The sequence below is a fragment of the Plodia interpunctella genome, chromosome 5 (genome assembly GCF_027563975.2).
Source record: "Plodia interpunctella isolate USDA-ARS_2022_Savannah chromosome 5, ilPloInte3.2, whole genome shotgun sequence".
In the NCBI taxonomy this organism is placed as follows: domain Eukaryota; kingdom Metazoa; phylum Arthropoda; class Insecta; order Lepidoptera; family Pyralidae; genus Plodia; species Plodia interpunctella.
This window is the reverse complement of record NC_071298.1, coordinates 5619456-5642856: the sequence shown is the minus strand read 5'-3', so window position 1 is coordinate 5642856 and position 23401 is coordinate 5619456. Positions and strand designations below refer to the sequence as shown.

Genomic DNA, 23401 nt, shown 5'->3' with positions numbered 1-23401 from the left:
TTTCACATTTTTTTAACCTGACACCGGGCTTCGCGGCTTTACAACCCCGAATGCAACTGGGAACATGAATATATGAGAGAGATTCAAAGATCTTACGTGAAATGATATCATTTTTAATTGGACAAAAAAATTTTTCATGAGATTTTGAGATTACAAAGAAAAAATATCAAATACAAACAGAAACGCAACGGAGTGAATTTTTATATCACAGTTGTTGTCTTAGTGAAACTAAAATATCCAAGTACCTAATAAGCAATACATAGGTACACTAGGTACCTACAATAATAAAGTAAAATTACAAAACCATAAAATAATACAACCTTGGAAAGGTGGTATGTCTTTTGAAAGTCTGTTAGCACAGCGAGATGGATAATGTCCATCAAGATCACACGGTCCGACACGATGTCACCTTAAATTGATACAAATATTTGTGAAATAATAACTTTACAATCTTGGAACTTTATCATAATTAAGTCGTAATGCAATTACAACATTTTATGGCGGAGCTTCTGACTACATAAAAGAAGAGTCGAGTCGGGATCTTAATCAATCCCATTTATTACGATTTTAGTCTAACATACACTCAGATACAGTACATCAGTCAACATCTGTTTGTTGTATCTGTATGTACATGCTTACAGATGATAAATTACGATGTCGATAAATTAAATATACAAATATGAAAACCTAAGTAAAACTGAAAATAATATGCTAATGAGGCTCAACCTTCAATATAGGCGGTTACCGCCCTGGCAGCGCGGCCGGAAGTTCGCGATGTATTTCATTACCGATTTGTTACGAAGCCTTGAACTTAAATTTTTCACGGCTTTCCGGACATAAAATAATGGCTATTTCACTCTGTTTACAGAAACAGCGTGAATATATTTATGGAACAACTTTAGGAGGCCATGTTTTAAGTAATGTGTTTATATTTGGGGATACTCAGTCATGTAGTAAATACTAATTTCGTTTGCCTCTATCTTGTTATGGAAAACTCGAATAATGGCGTGGAAGTGTGTATCAGGATGTTTTGCTCGACGACTAGACAATGAGCTGTCCCATCATTCATAGATTAATTTACCTACTATTGAAATAAATTACCTAAATCACCACAACTAGAAAGTTATAAAACCGACTACAGCAACGAAAAAATCAATAAACGTCATTCAATCATGCATAGGTTTGCATGTACAGTCCTCCATTGCATTTAATTATATAAAAATCCTTCGCAAAGGGTCGCCCTGGGAAACTACAATTAATTCAGCCGATAAATTAAACTAACAGTTTCTATAATTGGAAAGCTATTTGAGATATCAGGGGACACGCGCAACTGTAGCTGTAATAATTACATGGCATTTTTATTCATATCGTTTAGTTTATGAATTCTACAAGTCAGAAGTGAAGTAGGGATTAAAAGTGAAGTGATGCTAGCAATTTATTCATAATTTATCTGTATGGGTAAATTGGCATGTTAATTTTAAAGGCTTTTGGAATAATTTCGATTTACTATTAAAACTACTTATTGAATTTACAAAATTATTGAATTTTTTGCATTACTTATTTACATCGCTATAAGTAGATACATTCTAAAATAACAATAATAATTTTATCGGAACAAGTTGAGTTGGAATATGGAATCTATGAGATCATGATGAAGTAAGATCTGTACTTAGCTTAGATACACGAATGGGCATATTAAATTGCATATGTCAAAAGATATGTCTGATATTGTAATTTTGTAAAAATGAAATAATTTTGTTCAAATTTTTATCAAACGACACATGATTATCTATAACAAAGATTAAGCATTCCTAAGTGAAACCAGATGGTGGTATCATTAGTTCTGTGTTAATTATGATTATCTAAGTTGATTATTGTATTACCTATCTACTTAGGTACTTGCTTATATAGAACTTTCACTGTAACATAACATTATTCGTATCTCTAGCAAAAACTATACCATAAATTACCATAGAATGATGTGGATTGTGATTGTGAATTCGTTTTTGTCTTGACATGACAGATTTCGGTAATTCCACACTCATTAGGCTACCTGTCTGCGGCAGCTACCATGACATGCGTTTTTCATTGCATTCGAATATTTGTAGAATAGAACAGCGCAGCGTATAAACAAATACTACTATGTTACTTTGTGGAAGTAATTGGACCTGGCCGAGTCCGCCTTGACATTGACAGCGGAACCAGTTTGAGGAGAAAAAACAAGATAGGTAGTCATGAATCATGCCGTCACGCATTATGTAGAAACCTTTTCATTCAGTCATCGTTTTAATTATCTCATTAGCTACTTAGCACTTAGTTAATATCCAATTAAAAGATTACGCTTTATTAGTGAAAGAGATAATTACTGCCAAGTACAATAAGATTTTAAAGAAACTTTTATAAATATGTTTTTATCTAATGAAAATTACGATATTTGTTGGGTTTATAGAGTCAATTCAGCAAAATACGTATTGCATCAGTACGAATAATGTTTTTTTTTATAATATTTGCAATTATGAAGTTGTTGATAAATATAAACATGATACCCATTTGATTAGATATAACATAATCACAATCATAGGAAATTAACATATTTTATCTATGAGGCATTCAATGTTTATTTGCATAAAATCAAACGTTCATCGGTTTTGCATTTTGTGTTAGTTACAAGGTTTATTATAAACGGCACTCTAGTAGATGATCTATGGAATTGTATGTAAAATGGAGTAGGCAATGCGGACGGGACCTATAGAGGACCCTGGGCCCTGGGCTCGAAATTTCTCTAACATCGATGAAAGTTTGTGTCAAAAATGTAATTTTTGTAAAAAAAAAACCATGAATTTAGTAAGTACTTCAATGGAATACCTACTAATTCCATGGAAAAACTTCTTTATACATTATCTTGTCGATGTAGGTTTTTAGATTTAATTTTTCATACACTCTTGTGTCTTGAGACTTGGCTTCCAATTAATCATTTGTATTTGATTTATAATTGTCAGGCTACAGCTATTTATTTGCTAAGCTACAAATATATTATTTAAGCCCGAAGGCGTATTACTTCATTGTTGTCGGTATTGATCTGAGACTGAGATTCTGTGTGCTAGATAGATACGCCCTATTTATATGTAAATGGTGAGGTGTTCTTTATTACATTTATTTATTGTCAGTCAGTCATTTTTATTTTATTCGATTATTCATTGTGACCGACGTTGGTCTAATCGATTGAATATTTAAAGACACTGATGATTCATTACTTACTGTATAAAAAATATATTTTACTGTCTAATGAAAATTATCAAAAACACTCAACAAAGTTTTATGTATCAAATAATAATAACACCTGATACAAACTTAGATTGTACACTTTATTACTTCTTATATCACGCATGTGTATAAAAAGTAGACAAAAGCACGATTTAAATTCTCTTACGGAGGCATGCCTCAAAAAAGTTAATGGAAATTGAACTAATGTTTTATCCCTCTCACTCCACCGCTTTTCGAAGGAGATGCTCATAGAAGAATGCTTGTATTTTTTTACAAAAGTCATGGCGTCATGGGGATCTACGGAGCGTAACTTCCATCTTTTCCTCTGCCAGTTCTTGGGATGCAATTATAGTCGGCTCACAGCCACAGGCATTATTAGGGAGAGAACCAAAAAAACACTCGATTGTATACGGTAGTTAGATAAATTGAGTGTTACGCCTTCGGTCGAACTCGTTTTTGTATAGAAATCTTAGTAGGTAGTTATCAAAGCAGAGAACTTAATATAAATATATGAATACTTAGTCGATTTTTTATTTGTCAAGGTAGTCCCCATCAAATATAAAATATTCTACATTATTTGGGTTTTTCGGTTTACGTATCTGATTATAGTTAGACAGATAAGAAAACCCCCAATTACTTACTCATCAGTTATGTACAAATGAAAGTGCGATTAAATTAGTTAGTTTAATTTATCACGCGAATAAAATATCCGCGAGTTCAAATGCTGACTAATGTTTATTTAAATATAATTTAGATATTTTTTGCTTTGAATTTCCAGTGACAAATTCTGTTTCTGAGTAGGCGACCTCAATATGATGTTTAACAAGCCATCAGAAGCAATCTTTCCACTTCTGTGTTACGAAATAAATAGCAGCTCTTCAAGAGCAGTTGTTCCCTTTGATAGAGTGTGGGTAGATATCATATGTCACTCCTAATATCAGTATTATATGTATTTTAGCTTTCCGCACTTGGTTACGCAAGCTTTTTATTCGGTAACATCTACTGGGGTATTATTTAATCTGTGTCTGTACAGTGCTGTAACTAGCATTTCGTGCGTCCGGTTCAAGCTTCTACAACTGCGCCCTTATATTTTTTCTTTTATACATACCATTAGCAAAGAGTTCCATATTAGCTGAAGCGATGAGGCTTTAATTTTAAAAGTCGATAAATAGCGTTTTTGTCACATATTTGAAAGAAACTCTCGTTAATATGTTGCTAACATTCAATATTATCCACAATGAGGTAATGAAACCATTTTCTAATGGAAACACCATGCATTATGATCAAACGTAAGGGTATTTGGCCTACCAAATACCCTTACCTTTGATCATAATCTAGGGATACATACAAGCTGATACCTATATCAGCTTGTATGTATCCCTTCGCCTCTGATAAGTTAGTAGATATCTATAACTGTGGGTATTTTTGGTGGTCTTTGCCTTTCAATTTGTCCGCTCCCTCAGGGTCTACGCACTGTGCCTGGGCACCGTTGGCACACCCTTATTTACCGCACTGCCTCTGTAGCCTAAACGTTGTATTGTTGCAAGATTTCAACTATTTACTTTCTCTTATTCTGATATTCTTGTAAAAAAATAAACGTGAGTGAACAGGGAATGTTATCTCGAATTACAAAAACTCAGGTAGGTAGTTATAATATACTAGACGCTGGCTTGCTAATCACGTATTGTGATTAACAAGGTTATTTACAACTACAAATAGTGCGTGAAGTATCAGTTACATTTTCATCTCGTCTTTCGTAAGAAGAATGACTATAGCAGGCAATATCTCAACATTACTATAATTTAGAATAATCCTAAAATCATAAAATACACGTTATGCTTAGTTATACTTCAGGTGAAATTATTTTCGGACTACATATATATATTTTTTGATTGACATAGTCATAATCACTTGATACTTATCGACTTGGTAGAGATTGTTAAATACAATTTCTGTGATAATTTTTGTCACAGAAATATATTAGGGTGATTAATGCTACGTTGTCAGTTCAGTGTTGACGAGGACAAGGGTGGTGGAGGAGAACTAAGGGTTCGTACCAACCAGTGTCAGACCCCCGGACGACAATGAATGCGGAAACGAACTCTCCCGGAAGTTGACATTCTACTATAGTCTTTTATTATTTTGTACAATTTTGTATATGATCTTCTGATTCATAAATAAAATCTATTTAACTAATCCCAAAATTCTTGCCGCCGATCGAAAAATATCAGTAGCGCCCCGGAGCAGAGTTTTTTTTTGTTTAATTTAAAAACTACCTGCGTGACTACTAAGTGCTAAGAAAAACCAATAAATTGGTAATAAGGTATAGTGGCAATCAAGAACGAATTTATGATAATGCGTGACCGACGCTTTCAGTCGATAAGTACAGTATACAATTAATTGGCGACTATAGCTTTTAATCTTTAATGAAATTCAGCAGCCATAAACTAAGTCGCGTGACTGCAAATGGCATAGAGGCGCACCTTGGTCTGAATGATGAGTAGGAGTGAAAGCTGGTCCTAATAAAGACTACTGCAATAGATGTAGGAGCCAGGAGGATGGATGGCGTCAGCGCCGCGCCCGCGGGATGTCGCCGATTACCTCATTGCTATTTGCGGCCATTTCCTACATTTCCAAATGGACAAATAGACCTTCATTTTGAATTGCACTGGATCATTTCACGGATTATATCGCGATCACACTTTGCTCCACTTTGTATAACCATTGTGGTACTATCACAGGATGTGAATAGAAATAAATGACACGAGATGATTTTTGTCACTTAATTTTTTGCTGAATCTTTACTTTAATTAATACTTCTGCACTTGGGCAGATTAGATTTAGATAGCGGGTTCTGATGTGGCCTATTTCTGGCAAACACTATTATAGTGATTTGGGTTTGCTTGCCTTCAACACAAGAAGAAATAGCTTGCCCTAAACACGTTCAAATCTTGTAATTTACACACAAAATAACTTATATTCTTGTGCTACATATAATTTTACATTCTCATTTAATAAAAAGGTCTTTTTAATTCACACGACAGGTCCTTATCGGCACATCTATAATAATTATAAAACTGAAACGTAGTTTTCCCTACTCTTGTGTAAGGTTTTATATATCAAAGAAAAAAGGAACACTTTTTCATATAATTACGTTTAATTAAAAGCAATGACAAACTGTTTGAATAGCACACTGTAAGGGAAAAAATAATGTAACAATACCTGAATAGGTATTCTATCACAAAGTGAATATGTATTACGAATAGGTTTATCTTATTCATATGACAATCTTGGAAAAGGTTGCCGAGATGAATATAGATTGCTTCAATATTGATTCAAACAGTTACTATGTTTAATAATGTGTAATTCGCATTGTTGTAACAAGCGTCATCGCGTGACAATGTGATCAGTCGGCCTCTACTTGCTAATGTGCATGTAAATGATCACAAAAGCTCCACGCATCTGACGACCGGTAATCGCTTCTGGCTACGATTGATCACAGCATGATTCATAGAAATCTAGGGTTTCCTCCTAACATTCCGTTCATCAACAATTTTCCGCTCATTGCAATTTCGTAATTATCTTATATTCCATATCCTGATACACATTCGGTTATTAAGTATGATCGTTTCTTTTGTTTCCTAGTCGTAATGAGTCATCTAATTTCTGATAAAATACGACCACACATTTTATCAATCTACGCTGCCTATTTTTGACCTCGTGTCATTAAATATATCTGTCCCTAGTTTTAACAAAATCGGCCCAGCGTTTTGGTCGTGGAAACTGACAGACAGACTTTCAAATACAAACAAAATAAGTAAAACATAACAAAATAAAATAAGTAGAACTTTTGTTATATACGAAAAAATATTTCTATTTTGCGTAACTGGCAAGTGTTTACATAATTACGAGTCTCAACCTCCACCTGTTTCTGTGTATACTGCAACTCTATGAACTTTCGAAATAATAAAAACTTTTATGTCTTAAACAGACGCAACTAGATTCAGATTCTGTAATAACCCCTACATTATACGCTAGTAGTTATTATGCTTACTAGCATATAACTACATTATATGCTAGTAAGCATAATGTAATAATAAACATAATGAAAACTACCACAATCGCGACTTCATTCGCGTGGACTTTATGACTCCAGTGAATGATAAATACGAAATTTATCATTCACTGGGATCATAGAGGAGTTATGCCAAACCAGTTGGACGTATTTTATCAAAGATAATATATGATCCGTCATCGAAACTTAGGCACTGTTACAATACCGCCTTCACCACTATGGTACACAGAATACATAAGAAACAATCATCGTTTGCTAATTTCAAGGTAGACAAAGGCCGCGTGAACGCATCTGACAATTATGGAGGCACGAAGGCTGAGAGCGACCGCGTGCAGCCTATATTTCATCCTAAGGGACTATTGTGTATTAGGTCTCCGAATCCCTCGACGCTAGCAGCTAACATTCTTAACATACCTAAGTCATATGCCTGTTTATTTAATGCGTATTCTTATATTTTACGTAATTTGATATATAGTAAGTATTATGTAGAGCTAACTGCTTTTTATAAATAAGGATTTATAACCCCCTGACTAATATACTATAGAAGATAATAGTACCGCACTATCCACACTTCCATATCAATATTATATTATTCTGTCTATCTGTCTATATCTCTTTCTGTCTATTCTGCTTTAACTGACAACCCGCTGGACTGATTGCAATGAAATTTAGTATGTATGTACTATGGGGCATTATAGTTAACATAAGTTCAAACCTAAGCGACTTCTTTTTCAAAAATTAATCCCAAGTTTAAAAATATGTCGACCAAAGACTACTTAATTGGCTATCACACAAAAATATTGGTCCTAGAAATTAATATTAAGCCGGCATGGGTTATTATTATTATACTGACAGACAGAAGTAATTATTCTACGCAGACGGAGATTATAGATAATTTTTATTAATCTATTATAAATTTCAGTCAAAAAAATTTATGAACAAGATCTCCCGCAGTGCTGATAGAAACTATTATCTTGTATACATAAAGTGTCATTTTACATAATTAACTGCCTTGACGTATATTTACCCTGAATTACGTTGACTCTACAGCGTCCCCGACAGGGGCGTCATAGACGTATCATTTTTAAATTAATTGCTTCGAATCATATTTAATTATATTGATGCAAATAAGTAATTCGTTGTGGTATTGAAATACTGACAAAAGAAAAATGTTTTACATCTTATTAGGTACATACATTACGTTCTTCACAATTTTTGTTGTCTGTTCCATCATGTGTACATACACATAATTTTTAGAAGAAAATATTAAAATCACATGATTTTCATATTTTCTTCTAAAAATTATACAACAGGTAGCCTTTATATTATGAAAGCGAGTAAGTAAATGAATTATATTTCACACAGTTGTTTTTCTTTTTATCTTTTACCGTAAATATAAAGGTAAGGAGGCGCCGCGCCACGCATTGTACACCAAAAGATTAAAACTTTTCTTCAAACAAATTCCATTATGATAATACGAGATAAGATTCTTAGTTACTTGAGTCATGAATACTCGAACGAACTTGTAATTCATGCATAGATCAAATCGGATCAAGAAAAAAGTGTAATTTTGTGTGTTAAATGTGTAGGTAAGTGTGTAGTAAAATAAATAAGTTTTTTACGAAAAATTTAGGTATTTTTGTCACAAGCTTTTATTGTTTTCAGCGAGGTCTTATTGTATTCAATGTGTGACAAGAAATAATGTCCTTGCAGTTAACCGTTAAGAAGATCCAACATCTCGAGACGTGGTCTCCATCAGGTCAAGCTTATCATAATAATGCATAGCAATCCAATCGAAGCGTGTGTACAAAATCTTTAAATTTGAGTTGCAAGATTCCACCGGGAACGTAGAGTCATAGCGACATACCCACATAGTTACATTGCAAGTTAAATAAAAGCTTGTAAAATACACAGAATCTATTATTTTAAAATTTCATGATAGTCATTCATAATATTGAAATGTCAAAGTGATTTCTATGGATATTATACACGTACAAACATGATAAAAATAAGTCCTCTGTAATTAAATGTTTGTTACGACTTGCAGTAAATCGAAAGCATACTGTTAGTAATTATGTGTTTTGTTTACAATCATAAACTTGTGCATTAGGTATATATCATATTTACGATGCATTTTACGTTCCTATGCGTCATCCACCATGGTGCGTTATGTTCATAACGGAACTATAGTAATAAACCAAAATGCAATGGCATATTGTTTGTCGCATAGTACATGGAACAATAAAGAATATTTATTATTATTTATTTTTATTTAGAAGTTTTGAAAGTATTGATAAAGTGAAGACAAGTAGGTACATACTATGTTATCATTGAACTAGGAACTATTTCCGGTAACTTAGACAGATGTGCCGGAACTAGTTTAAACGAAAATTAAATGTAGTACTATAATAACTTAGAAACAAAATTTTAGTTAAATGTACTCGCGCAATTTATAGAAATAGGCCTTTATCAGATAGTCTCATTCGATTCATCGAAACACTAAATCCTTACGGAACCCGTTAGCTTGTGTTACGTCTCTGACGATAGAACTAATCTGATATAATTTTATGCTACATTTATTAATCTTTATTTCTTATCGAGTGTATTATTGCTAACACACTTGTGTCGAAATTTTATTCAAGACCTACCTAAACGTAACTGACATTGCTTTTTTGTGTATACACGCACACTGATTAATGAACTAAATAGGTGCTGGTTTCCTCACTATTTTTTTCCTGAACCAAAACCTAATGCAGAAATTACTTACTTCACATCAAACTCGTATGGTACGAGTAGGAGTTGAATCTGGGATCCAATCACAGGCGTGCGCGCGTCAATCTTAACCACTGGACCACCTAAAGATAACATCCTCTCTGATCTAGATCTGTTAATCACAATATACTTTCCAGTCGTTGAACTTCTGAAGGTCGCATTTGAGGCTAAACCCTACTCCTACATACTTCCGACGTGTTCTAAGAAATTTTAATGGTTTTTGTTCTTGTTTTTACTTGGTTTTTTGTCGAAGCCACAGCGGCAACACGCCTCGATATCTATCTGAAGAACTTTAAGTAGGGTTACCAATAAGTATATTTATTCAGAATCATATAATTCAGTTATTTAAACAAGTATTAAAACTGCAAGCAAAATGCAATGCAATTTTAAGTGTCTACGATGATTCCCTAGTTCATAAGTCTTAGATCCAAATGTAACTTGTAATGAAACTTATCAAAACTCGAGATAGTCCGAAATTTTCTATAATTGTTTTTGGTTACCCTAACAATCGATCTTGATTTGACCCGCTGGATATTCACCTTTATGCTTGAACAACGATTGTGGTTCTGTCTTGCTTATAATTCTCCAGTGGTACTACTGATAATAGCTGTGTGTACGTCCAACTACTCGTACCTACTTTCATCCTCAATACTTTATTTTATACATGGAAATAAGTGAGTACATGTAGACAGAGCCAAGAGTTTTGAAACTCGCAGACAATATAGCTCCATTGAATTGAAAGCAAATAATGTAGGTTTACAAATAGAATTATATATTATTGTACCTTTTCCTTGATTGAGTTTTACAATATGCATTGTAGAAGAAGCAGCTGGCCATCCACTCATCGTCCACCGTAGTCCACACACAGTTAACGGCATTTTATCTGCCGTATTACAAGATTTATTATTCCACATTAATTTAGAACGATTAAATATTCACATAACTAAACATTGGAAACTAAAGATATTATATTACAATAAAAATAATATTTATAATATTCACTTGCTTATCTACCTACTTAGTTGTTATTGGAAGCCTATCACAATGGTCTGTGAAGCCTATCTTACCGTATAGCAGGCAATTAATTTTATTAGTCAGGTAGACATTAATAAATTTACAAACAATTTTGTAATTACATTGTGTATTTATACACAAGTGATCATCCTGTGAGTGCGTAATGCTCTAGTGGCAAATTATGTACTGCGCATGTACTGGTGATTACCTAATTGTACAAAGCCTGGATAAAATTTCAATGAGTAAGTTTCACTGGGTATTTGACTAAAGACTGCATTGGCTGATTTGCTTTATATTTATTCATGATCAGCGAAAGTAAACGAAACGTGTTATTGTATTCCGCCGGGACGAAACTAAGTACTTAGGTACTTGTAAAGAAAATTAATTGAGCAAACGGTTAGGTACCCTCAATTTTAATAGACTTTTGTACCTATAATAAAGTCATAATGTTTAAATTAAGACGATCTTTGATTGACGCTTGAAAATAAACTTTTCCCGAAAAATATTAGAAACTAATACAGTAAATAAATAAATAAATATATTAGGACAAATCATACAGATTGAGCTAGCCCCAAAGTAAGTTCGAGACTTGTGTTATGGGATACTAACTCAACGATACTATATTTTAAAACATCCAAGACCCGGGCCAATCAGGAAAAGATCATTTTCCATCATGACCCGACCGGGGATCGAACCCAGGACCTCTCGGTTCAGTGGCAAGAACCTTACCACTGCGCCATCGACGTCGTCAAAATTAAAATAACATAAACTCTTATATTTTGTTCCCGAGTATGTTTGACGCTCACTGAAGTAGTTCGGTACGATATCATCGCCTCTGAATTAATTTGACACTTACAGCTGATAGTGTCATGTATTCCTCAGCTATTACTGTGTAAACACAACATGATAGTAATCATGGCTTCGATAAGACTCGTAATGATCGAGGTCTGCCCACTGAAATCAAGGTCGACCTGTTAATATAGAACATTAGGTAGACTATCCTTAGAATTGCCATCACTAAACAATACACGACATTTAAATACATGGCCGGAGACTCTTAAAGATATAACAAGTATAGAGTAGACCAAAGAGTCACAGCGAGCCGTTATTGTTTATGGATAGTTTTTGATCGAGAGCGTGCCGATTGTCGTCAAACGGGACGATTATTTATCCTGGTAAGATCTAATATAACGTGGAGAATTGAAGTGACAGCCTCGTACTTACATGACGTGTGGCTACCCTATATTATCCACCAGCCGTCACTGCTAGAATGTTCTGATTCTAAAAATAAAATTATCATTAGTATATACGTCCTACAACGACATAGGTACATTAATTTAGTTCGTGTTTATTGTCGGTTAACTTAGGCAAACATGTTATAGATACAACATTGTTGTTTTTTGTACCTTTGTCTTAGTGCAGTTACCATGCATGAGATATGGTTCCTAAGATTAGCTGGTTCTGGTGGATGTTTAAAAAATGTTATTTATAATTCACAGCGCTGTGGTATAGACATGGGCAGGTAACCATGGTAGGTCCTAATGCAAAAAAGGAACAGATTTCCCATATGATCATGGTCATGGATCATTGTCAAAATCATGCGTTTTGGTCAGGTGAATTCGATTCTACTTTTGATATCCATCAAGATTTTTGTCTATAACTAGCTTGAGACCATTTTAGTTTAGTGACAATTTTTTACCTAATGACCTTTCTTTGTATTGATTACTGCCCGATTTATCCAGACAGCTTTGTTGATCGACTGTGTTGTGTGACATTTTCTTACACCAGCCCTAATGATGAATGAATTTTAAAAATATATATATCAAGTAGGTATCGAATGGTTTTTTATCTTGGGAAGTTCCCGAAGGTAATTAATTCTTGTAGCTAAGCTGTGTCTTGTAATAACGAAGTGCAACAGAAAGTCATCGGAGGCATCACACCGTAAACAGTGCCGTAATAAAGGGCCTCTTCGTTGCACCCGTGCCATGCTATTATCATTTCCCATAAAGTTACATATGCATTTTATAGTAGAGCTCGCAAACAAATGAGTTCAACAGCTCTAGTATACTTAATTACCTCCTTCGTCTCTACTTTTATTTTACACCTACTACCAGAATCCACTTTGCTCATAAAATTATTAATTTGCTAAAAAATGGCACTTCACGACAAATCAGTTGATCACGACAAATATGTTCAATCAGTTGAATAATTGTTAACTAAGTAGGTACTTAGTTTACAATTAATATCTGTTATGAAACAAGTTAATTTCTATGGTGTGTTCTGGTTGATTACTGGAAGCCCTAAAATGGAAATTGTAAGGCTGTTAATGGAAATGGTAACAAGGATTTTATTAGATTGAAATAGCAAATTCATATCCTACGGAATATTTTCATGGAGTAAGTGAGTTAGAGCTAGCTTTACAAATATATACGTACGTACATTTATCTGATTCTAACTAAAAAGCAAATATCTCAAAACCATGTTACATTTTTGTGTTCTTTGTCATCACGTGAATTATATCGTATATCTAGATTCACTATCTACTTTTGAATGTTTAATTTGCGTATTTAATTTTTCTCCCGACATTAAACATTTATATAATTTATATTTCTAATATTATATATATAATTTATATAAAAATTAATTTAATAAAAAATTCAGTTCCGCAGTAAATCAATTATAATTTATCATCATAATGGCATTGGTTAATAAAAGTTCAAAAGGCCTGGCCAGACTTTTACATTAACTTGGGTTGACCTTTAGTACTAAAGGACAATTTCATTGTTAATCATTATAATATACTGCCTTCCATGATGGCTTTGTCGGACTTTAACGTATGCCTTGCTTTTTTATGGACAACCGCGGCAACTTCGTCGGTCAGGCAAGCCACACTGTGCCGACTAGCTGACTCCCGAATTATGGAATTTTGCCAATTTATTTATTGTTTGCACCAAATCATTCACAAGGTCGATCGGGCACTGTGACACGTTGTTTTACTGCATATTCATAAACACTGTCAAGTCACAGGACTCAACAAGTCACAGGACTAATACAGTTACGGGATCTATAATTTTCATTTATTTTACGATTTGATGATTAATTTACTTATTTTAGTCAATTATTTTTGTAATTTATCTTGAGCAGCGGGACGCTAAATAGGCTTTTGTATAAATTTTTTGTTTTTCTTTTCCCAATTTTTATTCCCTTTTTTTCAATCCACTAACTGAGAATAGGTGGACATACGACATAAGGGACGTAAACGGATACAAAAGTGAATACTCCAAGCTATTTTAATAGTCCATTTTTTACCTATATCAATTTAAATTATCTCTACATCGTATCTAGGCACATAGTAACATCGTACCGACCGTGAAATGAACTTCCGCAGGAAACTCTCTATTCTATCGTTCTAATTTCTCATTTTTGTGGAACTCCACGTCGCATCCAGAGCGGAAACCCCTTCCTGATAAATTAGAACAATTTGTGTCGAGTGACTATCACGGTTCCATTAGGATCCCATTATAATTTGTAGGTGAATTGCTGCTGAGCCAGCCTTTGTTACGTACTGTAAACTGCACGTCAAGTTACTCTACATGATCTCTATGCAGTGGTAATATAAGCTAATTTAAAACAAATTCGGTTAGGTTGTTGTGTGATAACTGTAACTTTCGTTTCCGCCGAACTCGATGAAAAATTTAATTGTTATTTACTTGTACGAATGAATGTTATCTGATTTGTAGGACTAACGATGTGTGAAGCGGCTCTTCACAACTTTAAAAACGAACTTAATTTACACTTTCGGGTCCAGTTGGCAGATAACATCAATATTTTCGACGACCCCTCGTCATACATACAATGTAGTTATTTATTCAAGTCTACCTATGTAATTTTTTTACTCTTAGTTCGAAATATTATGATAGAAAAATGTGATATTGTGAACACTTACTTATGTATGTTATTTTATTTGGAAATTAGGTACTAAATATTATATAGTATTATCAACGCCTTTATCGTAATTGCTTCATGTCACTTATTTTTTACTACTAGGTACTTTATTTCGTATCGTATCGTTCGGTATTGTTTTCGTTCTGTAATAAAAGCAATGAATTTTTCATTGGTTTGGTTTCAGAAAGATGGGTGATCTCGCAAAGAGGATCGGCTTTGACGAGCTGACGAACGGCGCAGCGGGGATCGGCAAGGCTCTCGCGGCGGAATTTATCGGTTGGTCTTATTGGAGTAGATAGAGCTACACGCTGTACTATAAGACTAAGGCAACCTAATAAAGACCAACACTGTGTTTAAATGCGCACTGGTCGTTCAGTAATGCCAGTAGTTTGTAACTTTTTGAGAAATCCTTATTAACATTATAAATGCGAAAGTGAGTTAGTTTATTCCCGAGAGATCGACATTAACGCGGGCTAGTACTATGCAATTTAAATTTTGACCTGAAAAAATGCCGGTAACGGTCTAATTTTTGACGTTGACTTAGCTGACAGATCCAATAGTTGGTGGTCCAATAGTTTGGTGGTCCAATAGTTGGGAGGATCCAATAGTAAGGCCACGTTTAGCTGTATGGCGAGCTTATTGATATTTAACTCCAGCATTTGCTCCTCGGGGCCTCGCACCCGTGGGAGTTAAAACGCATCCTATTTCAGATTACCACCGACGTACCTGGCGATGTAAATGTAATTTAAAACTTTAGTAATATGGGTATATAACAAAATCCTCCTGAGGAGGAGGACTTTAACGTAGAACGTGAAATTAGACAAAATAATTTTGTCTTTCACTTGTTATTTTATCTTTGTGTTTGTCAGGTAACCTTCTGCTGAACCTGTTCGGATGCGGTTCAGTCATTAACGTGAAAAATGGTGTCGACGCACCCGTCAACATCATCCTCGTCGCGCTGACTTTCGGTTTTACTATCTTCGCTGCTGTATCTGTAAGTTTCAATACTTTTCTAAGGTAGATCTTAGTAAAACTACAAATATGTACTTATAAAACTAATAATTTTCTGTTTTACATCTTACTATCTCTGTTTACGCCTTATTCCATTGTATATTTACGCCTTATTCCATTTTTGCCTTTTTCCATATATATCTTTTTTTTTTATTTCTGCAATAAACATTGTAAATAAATGAGTACATCTCTACATGTTCATCTCAACTCAGAACTGGAAGAGATTAGTAATAATATAGGTACTTTAGTAGGTACTTAACTATTTTACTAATCCGCTGTTGAAAACCTACGTATAGTTACATACATTAAGCACTTTCCTAAATTACACTATACCATTATCTCATATTTACTACGTTAGTTTAATCTGTTATCTTTCAGGATTAGTTCTTAGATATCGTAATATTGTTTATTTTGTTCATATGTACAATAATCTCAAGTCTGCGCTCCGAGGCAAAAGTACATAAAAAAGTTTTATATTAGGTATGTACTCTTAATTTTACGTCAAGGTTTTCCCTTTTGTAAATAATTAAAAATATTCAAACTCAAACTCAAATATCGTTATTGCAGTAACTGTGTAGTAACAGGTGCGGCACATGCAATACAATAGTTTCAACAGTTTACCCTTACAGGCGTGCAATATTAGCGTTAGGTTACACTTATAACACATACTATATTTCTATATATGGGTAGCAGTAGTTACAAATTAAACTGTTTTAACAACTTATAAGTAATTTGTCTTTGCACACGATATAATTATTTATGGAATACATACCTATTTACTCTCGTAAGGTGCAAGTATTATACTCATAGTATTCATCCAAATTATAAAACACATGGTCTAATAACCAAGCCTTAAGCTTAAGTTTGAATAAGTGACTATTTTGGATACATTTGATATTTACAGGTAAGTGGTTAAGTACATTTATTCCAAAAATATAGGCACTTTTTTTATACACTTCATTATTTACAATGGGAAGATACAAATCATTTTTATATAAATTTCTTTGGTTATCTCTGAGATCCATTTTTTTTCTAAAGTATAAGTTGTTATTTTGAACAAATACACATAATTCAAGTATATAGATATTAGTTAATGTTAAATAGCCCTTTTCTTTAAATATATTTCGTAATATGTCATCTGCATACAAGTTATGTATTATGCGTATACATCTTTTTTGAAGCAGGAAAGTGGAATTTACATTAACAGAATTCCCCCAATAGATATTTCCATATGTGAGGTAAGGAAAAACATTTCCAAAGTATGCAGTTCGGGCAACTTCAGCTGAACAGCTTTCAGCAAGTATCGAAAGAGCGTGGATATTGTTTTGTTAATTTTATCTATGTGCGATTTCCAATTTAAGTTACAATCAATATTGACACCTAAAAAGTTTGTTTCGTTTACGTCTTCAATTTTTTTGTTAGTTTCGTGAATATTTAAACTATATGGTTCCTTATTATAATTTCTAAACTGTATTATTTTTGTTTTTGTTAAATTTACTGTTAAGTTTATAGATTTAAGCCAATTTACTGTAATATTTAATGTCTTGTTGATTTCTTCTTCAAATTTGTTTTTATCTTTAGTTGTATCAGATATGAATAGAGTTGCATCATCTGCAAACACGACGCACTTGTGTTGTGTAATGGATGGAAGTTCATTAACGTAAATAAGGAATAGGAGTGGACCAAGTATACTACCCTGAGGAACGCCGAGAAGAATTTTAGCCTGGTCAGATTTGACTTCCTCTATTGTTTTGCTGATAGGATTATACTTGTCAATGACTACTATTTGTTTACGGTTGCTTAGATATGATTGAATTAAGTTAAGTGGTAAGCCTCGGATCCCTAGATTTTCCAATTGTTTAAGAATAATGTTATCTTGTACGCAATAAAAAGCATGAGACATATCTAAAAACAAGCCAACACACATTGATTTCTTATTTAATGTGTCCCAAATATCTTTTAAAATATTAAATATGGCAGTACTTGTGTTTTTATTTTTTTGAAATCCGAACTGGTTTTGATTTTTATATAATTTTTTTCAAAAAAGCTCTGAAGTCTCACCCGAATCACTTTTTCAAATATTTTTGAAAAACATGACAAAAGAGAAATGGGCCTGTAATTGGCAATGTCGTTTTTGGGACCCTTTTTGTGAAGAGGTTTAACTTTGGATAACTTTAAATTATCAGGAAATGTTCCTGATTCTATCATTAAATTAACGAGGTAAAGTAAAGGATAAAGTATATAGTTTAGAGATTTTTTGATAATTTCCATTGGTATGTTATCATACCCACAGCTTTTTGTTTTTAAAATTCATTATTATAGTTATTAATTCATCTGAATTTACAGGTTTTAAATATATACTTTTACTTTGGTGCATCAGTGTTTTGGGTGTATATGTCATAGACGAAATATTGTGCAAGTTGTTATGAACAAAATAATCATTGAATGATTCAGCAATAATAGTAGGGTCATGAATACTAATATTATTTAATACTATATTTTCGATGGGGTTTTTTATATTATTTGTAGGAGTTGTACATTGATTGATTAGAGACCAGGTGGCTTTATTTTTATTATCATATTCTTTTATAAATTTTATGTTTTGGTTTTGTTTAGATTTGCAAATAATTGATTTTAATTGGACGTTTAAGTTAGACATCATTTGTTTTAATTATCTCTTTATGCATTAATCTTTTATTTTTACTTGCAATCAGTATTCCTTTAGATTTCCATTTTTTCTTTTTAGCATATGTACTTTTAACTCTCTCCAACGGAATACATAATTCAAATAACATCTGAAATATATCTAAGAACTCTAAAAATGCTTTATTTATATATTTTGTTTGTAAACTTCAATGAAATTAACTTGAGACAAATACTTTAAAAATATATCTAAATGCTTGTCTATATTTCTCCTATATACATACCAGTATTTTACACTATAACTTTCTGAACAAGGTATTTTTATTATTATTATTTATTAATGTACGATACCTATGCCAAGTACCTAGATACCAAAAGCATATAGTTGTATAGGTCGTAAACGTAGGAAGTAATGACCCGATTCCGCGTTCGAATCCCACGGGAAGCTTACAAAGCGAATGCCTACAAACTTTGTGAAGATGTGAGAATGTTGTGCATATAGTAATGCAGTCTGATTTGTCATTTTTCATTATATTATGATGTATATTTTCCCGCGTTATTATTTTTCTTTTTTATTGACTTTGCGTTAACTGTCGTAGCAGCGTAGCAGCCTGTATATGTTATATTTGAAAGAGTTTACCTAGCTATGTTTATAAAATGTGTGTTCAGCTATCTGGCAACCATCGGCTCTTTTATACTTAGCAGATGAGAAGATGCCAGCATCTACGGAGTTGGGAGTATTTTAAAACTAAAATACTTTGTTAACAATTTGTTGTAAAACCAGTCCAAGTCACCGTCCACTGACGTCCTATCATTAACATTTAAATAATTCTTTTCTTCTGACAATATTTTCAAATACGACATGCATTTGGAAATATTGTCATTGACACTAATTACAAAAACCATAACCCACATCATGTAAAACAGTAGGAGATAAGGTAATCTCGAGCGTGAGCCCACAACGTAAATTTGCAATAACACCGTCCACTGACGCCCCATTATCTAGATATCTATTTGTTTTGTTAATGCCACTACCTGATAAGGTGAGAGGTTGTTATAATAATATCTCCAAAATTTATATTTTAGTCACTACTTGCGTTGACCTATTCATCATAACTACATTATATAACTAGTATAGATAAATATATTGTTGCAAACCAAATATGGAATCCTAAAAAAAATACAAGCCCCTCATTTTTTGTCTCTTGAGTCAAAGAGAGATTGTAGTCGCCTCTGCTGATCTGGCTCGAAGGATCACGAAATGTAGATCTACGCATTACCCAATTGCTCAAGCGAGGGAAGGAGAATTATTTAAATGTGTTTGTGTGTTCAGATAAAACTGCTTGAAAAACAAACGAGTGTTAAATTTAGATAAAGAAAAGATAAAAGAGAAAAAAGAAGGCCCATCGTTGACGTTCAATCTGATAGCAATAAGTGCTTGAAAAAAGGTCACTAATTTAACTTTATTTGTTCGCAGGCAATAGGCCACATATCCGGCGGTCACCTCAACCCAGCAGTGACAGTAGGCCTCGCATCAGTGGGACGGGTGAAGCCTGTGCGAGCGATTCTGTACATCGTGGCCCAGTGCGCCGGAGCATGCGCCGGCTCCGGCCTTCTGAAAGCCCTGACGCCGGACCGGGTTGCCGGCAATCTTGGCATGACCACTTTAGGCACTGATGTCACTTCCTTGCAAGGATTCGGCATTGAATTCTTCCTTGGATTTGTTCTCATCTTCGTTGTGTGTGGTGTAAGTAATTTTTCTTCATTTTATGAACATTCATATTATATAATAAAACCTAGGCACTTTGTGATTGACAGGCGACTTATGATAAGACCAAAACGAAAAATGGAACCAACTTTTAAAATGTCTATGACTAGACCTGATAGCGATGGTGTTTCATTTTAAAATCAATCACAAACGTGCCATGACCGGAGGGTCATGGCTTTATGGAGATAAAGCTATATTCTATTGAATGTTTCTTAGAATAGCGTCGGTACATACAACTATCAACAAAGCGGTAATGACAATCTGGTGGCAGATAAAATGCATGAGTTTCGTGACAAAAGTGATTAGCACATGATGACGCAAGGCTCGCGGATACTCTCGTCTGAAGTAGGTTGACGAAAACATGGCAATGCTATTTTCTTAAAGCTCAGTTTCGATCCATTCTACTGTTGACAAACCAAATCTAGTTTAATAACACGTTAAATGTCGAAAGTCGGTAAATATACTAACCACTTATTGAAATAAGTAAAATTAGTAATGAAACAATATCCAGATAAAGTCGCAACGTTCAATATCTCGCAAGTAGGTAATTTATTTACCAAATTAAGACCAAGTAACAATTTAAGATAAATTTTATGGTTGTAAATTAACGCAGGTAACTAAAAATGATAGAGTGAGATAGTAATTTTTTTTCTAGAACTTTTAGAAATTAGCTTTGATAGAGGTTGTTTGTTACGTAGGTAAATCTAATAAAAACCTTTATACGTCATACAAACTTTTATCAAAAACTATGCGAAACATGCAAATACAAAAAAATATCAACAACAAAAGAGCTAATTCACAAAGAAAATGGCGTGTTTGACCACAATGCGAATACAGTCGCGAAATGAAACGGCATAACGTATTTTAACATAATCAATAAATAACGGCCTGTTACATAGCCGTCAGCACCGCGGCGCGAATTTTATGAGCAGAGTTCCAACGATACTAGGAACGCAAATAAAAAGACCAAGATAAATTCACAAACTATTTTTGTCTGTATAATAACGAACTAATACAATATCACTCGTAAATACATAATGACATTGTTGTTTTCACATTATATACATATTGCGAGTATATCAATAATTTCGCGCGAGGTTTTACTTCCGTAGGAATTTGAGGAAAAAACATATACAGGTTTAAACAAAGGTAGGTTTAGCTTGTTACGTTGCGATATTATTGGGTTTTCGAAAACGACCACTAACTACCTAACAGACATATAGTTTGTAATAAATTAATTATAAAAATTTACCACTCTGTCATGCTTACTTGTCGTGTTTTACCATAAATGTTAGTTAATTATATTTGTATCAGGTATGCGACCCTCACAAGCCAGACGCGAAGGCTACAGCCCCGCTGGCCATCGGGCTGACGGTGGCGCTCGGACACCTGATGGCCGTGGACTACACCGGCGCCTCCATGAACCCGGCGCGCTCCTTCGGCTCGGCCATCGTGCATGCCGTCATATGGGAGAACCACTGGGTAAGATGTCACCACACCACCAATTACTGCCAATTGTTACGCTTGCAAGAAATACGTTGGTAAATGGTCAATATTAAAGTCTGAACTGAACTGGTGCAGTTTTGTATCGATTTATGGGTGACAGCGTAGACGCTGCGATACTATTCCATGCAAAGGAGCCTTTAGAAGTACTCCATATTAATCCTTCCGTATCCACGAGTTTGAGTCAAAGGACAAATATGGAGTGCTATCGTTGCAAAATAACAGCCGAAAATTCAAAATGTTAATGTATATTTTTACTCTGTCCCTGGATTCCACAACGTTACAGCCCCAATTGTAACCAGAACCACGGAAATATGAGAGAGAGAGATAGAGAGAAAGAGAGAGAGGGAAGGTGAAAATGTTAGTAAAAAATGTCCAATGCGATGTTCAGTATTGGTGTCGTGGTTCCAGGTGTACTGGGCGGGCCCCGTGGCGGGAGGAGTGGCGGCCGCTCTGCTGTACGTGCACGTGTTCTCGGCGCCCGCTGTCGACAGCCCGCACTACAGACCCGTCGCCACCGACGACAAGGAGGTACAATCAAACAGTTATTTCACTAGCAGGGAGACAGTGCTTGGTTCAGTGGTGGCTATACCGATTCCACCTGGTCCAGGCAGCTGGGGAACCTAGCAGACCACTTTCAGGCTAGATCAGCGGTTCTCAATGTGTTCTCCGCGGAGCCCTACGAATCCGCGAATATATTCATATTGAAAAAAGCCTTAGAACATAAAAAAGCGATTTCGAGAAATAATTTTAAACCTATGTACACAAACAAATGCTTAAAACTTTCCAAGTCTTCAAAGAAGTTTGAGAACCGCTGAGCTAGATAATTAAACTAATAGCTAACTAATTTATTAGGTTGTCGTACCTAATTACTAATTTACTTTGCGGTGGTTACCAAAAATAAATGCGATTCCCTAAGTTATCAATTTTACTTGAATATAAAGCAGGTTTGTTCTTACTTCAAAGGGTGATTTTATCTCAACCGTATAAATTTACAAGCATTTTCAATAACCTATAACATAATATACAATATATAAATTCAATATGGAATTATTGACCGTACTGTTTTAAAATTCGTATCAATGAAATATAAAAACTGTCGGCCATGACTGCAATAAAATATTTGGCTGTGTGTTACTTATCATATTTACTTGGACTTATAACGTACTCGTACCTGCTGACAGTTACGCGATCAAGGTGTACATTACCTACAATTTTATCTTAATATATTTAATAACCTATTTTCATTATCGACTTTATATCAAACGTATGAATTTACTTATCTTAATCATAATCACGCACTTACACCTTGTTTACGAAAGGTACTTGAAAAAATAAACTAAAAATAAGGATATTAGCTTACTGTGATCATATTATGTACCGAAGTCGACAAAATAACCTTAGGT

At 34.0% G+C, this 23401-nt stretch overlaps 1 protein-coding gene across 2 annotated transcripts in view; it reads left to right on the top strand.

Moving 5' to 3' along the window:
- Prip (prip) overlaps positions 1 to 23401 on the top strand; it is a 28268-nt gene that overhangs the window by 2805 nt on the left and 2062 nt on the right. The window contains exons 2-6 of one of the 2 annotated variants that reach the window (XM_053745333.2): positions 15259 to 15346; positions 15940 to 16064; positions 20202 to 20471; positions 21807 to 21974; positions 22407 to 22526. In XM_053745333.2, coding sequence (XP_053601308.1) covers positions 15259 to 15346; positions 15940 to 16064; positions 20202 to 20471; positions 21807 to 21974; positions 22407 to 22526 — 771 coding nt within the window. Of the gene's footprint in view, positions 1 to 15254; positions 15347 to 15939; positions 16065 to 20201; positions 20472 to 21806; positions 21975 to 22406; positions 22527 to 23401 lie in introns of both variants that reach the window. The other variant, XM_053745332.2, reaches the window with a different exon arrangement.